At 38.3% G+C, this 3,114-nt stretch overlaps 1 protein-coding gene across 1 annotated transcript; it reads left to right on the top strand.

Annotated features, from left to right (window-relative positions):
• Window positions 1-1,074: 1,074 nt before the first annotated feature.
• Window positions 1,075-1,632, top strand: LOC146724604 (uncharacterized). Its single transcript, XM_085479600.1, has one exon. The coding sequence runs from the start codon at window positions 1,075-1,077 to the stop codon at window positions 1,630-1,632; it is 558 nt and encodes a 185-aa protein (XP_085335726.1).
• The last annotated feature ends 1,482 nt before the right edge of the window (window positions 1,633-3,114 follow it).

The following is a 3,114-nucleotide window of genomic DNA, read 5'->3' as shown; positions in this document are numbered from 1 at the left end:
ATAAAAACCAGCTCAGCTAACGCTTCCGTTTCCCGGGGGAACGGGCCCCGGGATGGGTTTCATTTTTAACGAGGGGTAATTGGCCCGTTCAATCTACGATAAGTTGCACCGAATGATTCCGAATTGAAAGCAGTCAAATGCAGTCCACTCGCATCATTCAAATCGAGCGGAACTTTTGAATCCTTCACTCATATCCCCCACCCTGGCCCGTTTACTACGGGTCACAGCATATTCGGTTAAGTTTTCGAACGAGGTCCCAGATGTTGCTCAAGGTCTCTCATTTTTGCAAGTCGATGAAAATAAAAACCCCGCACAGATTTGGATAAACAGATGCAAACGAAATACTTTCAAAAAAGATCGCGTTCAAAGCCCAAATCGAGGTTACCAGTTCGGGTGCTCCCTCCATCTCTCGATCCGTTCCTGGATCCCTCCGCGGATCCTACGCGTGGGGTGGTGACTTCAACTGTCTGACCTTTCATATGATCGTAAATTTTGATTCTACTTCCAAAGCATTACCTTTCAAGTCATTATCGATCCAAATTCATAAGGATTAACCCTTACGGCGGTGTACAGTTTAATGTTCGACCGTTGCGAAAAATCAATATTGGATTCTGGGGGCGCGAACGGCATGGTAAACGGTTGTATCCGCAATTGCGTGACATGAATCGGCATTGCGCCCTAACCGGCGTACAATTTATGGGCCGACCTTCCTAATTAGGTAATTCCCTCCGCCCTTTGCCTAGGGATTGATTCGCCCGGCCCTTCCAATCGGGGACGTCCCGGGCCGAAGTAAGTCGCAAAAAATACAAACTCTTTTGTTTTTTCGCACAGAGCTATTTCCATTGGGCGTTCTGGGTTATTCCCAAGGTGCGTTCTCGCTCTTTCGAACGGGTTGTAGCGCGTCGTGGCATTCCCCCCGATTTTACCGACCACGCGAATACCTATCAAGGCGCGGATTTGCGAAAATTGTTACGCGATCCGACAGACTCAAGGGCCCACGTAGATTTTGCAGGCGAAATTGCGTCAAAGCCCGTTCAATGGCATTTTATTCCCTTCTGCCCTCATTTTGGGGGCATGTGGGAGGCAGGTGTTAAGAGTGTTAAGCACCATTTGCGACGTATACTTGGTTCCTGCACACCTACGGTCGAAGAGTTCACCACGCTTTTATGTAACATCGAAGCATGTTTGAATTCGCGCCCGATCGCCGCACTTCATGACGATGTAAATTCTTGCAATGCGTTCACACCAGGACATTTTTTAATTGGTAGCGCCATTAAATCGATTCCGAGTCCGAGCGTCTTACATATCTCCGAGTCACGACTCGATCGATGGCAATTAATGCGTGCGAAATACGAGCAATTTTGGAAATTGTGGAGTCTTGACTACTTGAACACCTTGCAGCAGCGTTTTAAATGGCAGAATCGATCTGATGAATTTCGCATAAACGATATTGTTCTAATAAAAAATCCTAATTTACCTCCCTGCAGATGGGAACTTGCGAGAATCATCGAATGTAAGCCTGACAAGGATGGCCTGGTGCGAGTTGCTCAGGTCAAGACCGCGTCTTCTACTTTTGTAAGATCTATTGTTAAACTCTGTAAATTGCCGGTAAGACCGGACGGTTCAGCGTAATCTAAATTCTGCAGGTTGTCTCCAATGATTGCAGTTCAATGTGTAAGGATTTACCCCTGACTGTCATTGAATCCCTTGGCGATTCAACCCGAGGGGTATGTTTGGGAAAAAATTAAATTTCCGTGATCCCTGCGCGCCTTCGATATACGCTCCTGAGAGCTCTCTGTAATTGTGTACATCGACAGTTTGTTATTGCGTCCACAAGGGCGAAGCGCCGCGAATTAGGAGAGAGTTTCCGCGTCTTTAAAAAGGAGCGATGCGGTACGGAAGGCGAGTCTGGTACGACGAGCCGTCCGGTAAACCCGAGAAGAACATTTGTGATCCGAAGAATAAAAATTACGTATTCTTACTTAGAATAAAGAGACTAGTTCCTGCTATCTATCCTTGCCTATCGACGCAGTCCACAAGAGAGAACTAGGCGATAGCTCCGATAAAACCCAAAGGAGAAAATATACAAAACATATTTAATAACTATATCACTAACATATATAATTAATACTTATAATAAATCATTTTTAAAGTAATTTTTTTAAATTCTAGTTATCACTTTATCAGAATTATGAAAAAAAATTGATACAATTGTTAGAAAACTTAAATGTGCATAACTTTTAATATATAGGCATAATAAAATAAACATAGTGATTGTTAATTTTTATGCTACAGCTACGCATAAAAGTACTAAAATACTTAGAACTTTAAATTACTTTAATATTCAACTGTATATATTATTATAACTTTTCGTTTATACTATATTTAAAAAATAATATTTAATAATTACTTTATTGCACTTACAACTATGCATATGTATTTAATACTGTAACCATTTAAATAATAAAATATATATATAATTACTGTGTATGAAATTAAACATTCAAAATAAAAAAGTACATATGCAAAAACTAAACTCTATAACATCTATAAATAAACGTAATAATAATAAACTGTGCAATAAACGTAATAATAAACGTTCAAATATTTATTTATTATATATTAAAATTATTATATTTAATAACCTGTCCTTTTCTTGTTTAGATCTCCTCATTTTCGCATCTCTTTTTTGTTCTTCCTTTTTCCTAAAAAGAAATATGATTGTTATACATAGGTGCAATAAGTCAATTCTGCAATAAATATTCTATACAAAAATAACAATAAGTTCTTAAATGTTGTATTTAATTTAAAAAAACTAATACACGCAATAATGAACAGATAGTGCATGTGTTCACCCTCTTTAAAATCAGTTTCTTATAAAAATAAAAAGTTTGAGATAAGATGATAAAATAGTTAAATTGAGGTATATTATATATAACTTACAAATCTCGGTCAAATCTCTGCTTGGCTAAAATTAGCCATCTTGCAATTATATCCTCAACTTCCTTATTTGTTAAATTGGTTCTTGAAGTTCGCGCAGCATCTAACAACAAGTTTAAACAGATATGTGTGGTTATAGATTATATAAAAATTTAAAGCGACTTAATTTTATAT

This window comes from Nylanderia fulva, unplaced genomic scaffold (assembly GCF_048542155.1).
Source record: "Nylanderia fulva isolate GAGA-0341 unplaced genomic scaffold, ASM4854215v1 Scaffold1237, whole genome shotgun sequence".
Classification (NCBI taxonomy): Eukaryota; Metazoa; Arthropoda; class Insecta; order Hymenoptera; family Formicidae; genus Nylanderia; species Nylanderia fulva.
This window is presented reverse-complemented; position numbering and strand designations above follow the sequence as displayed.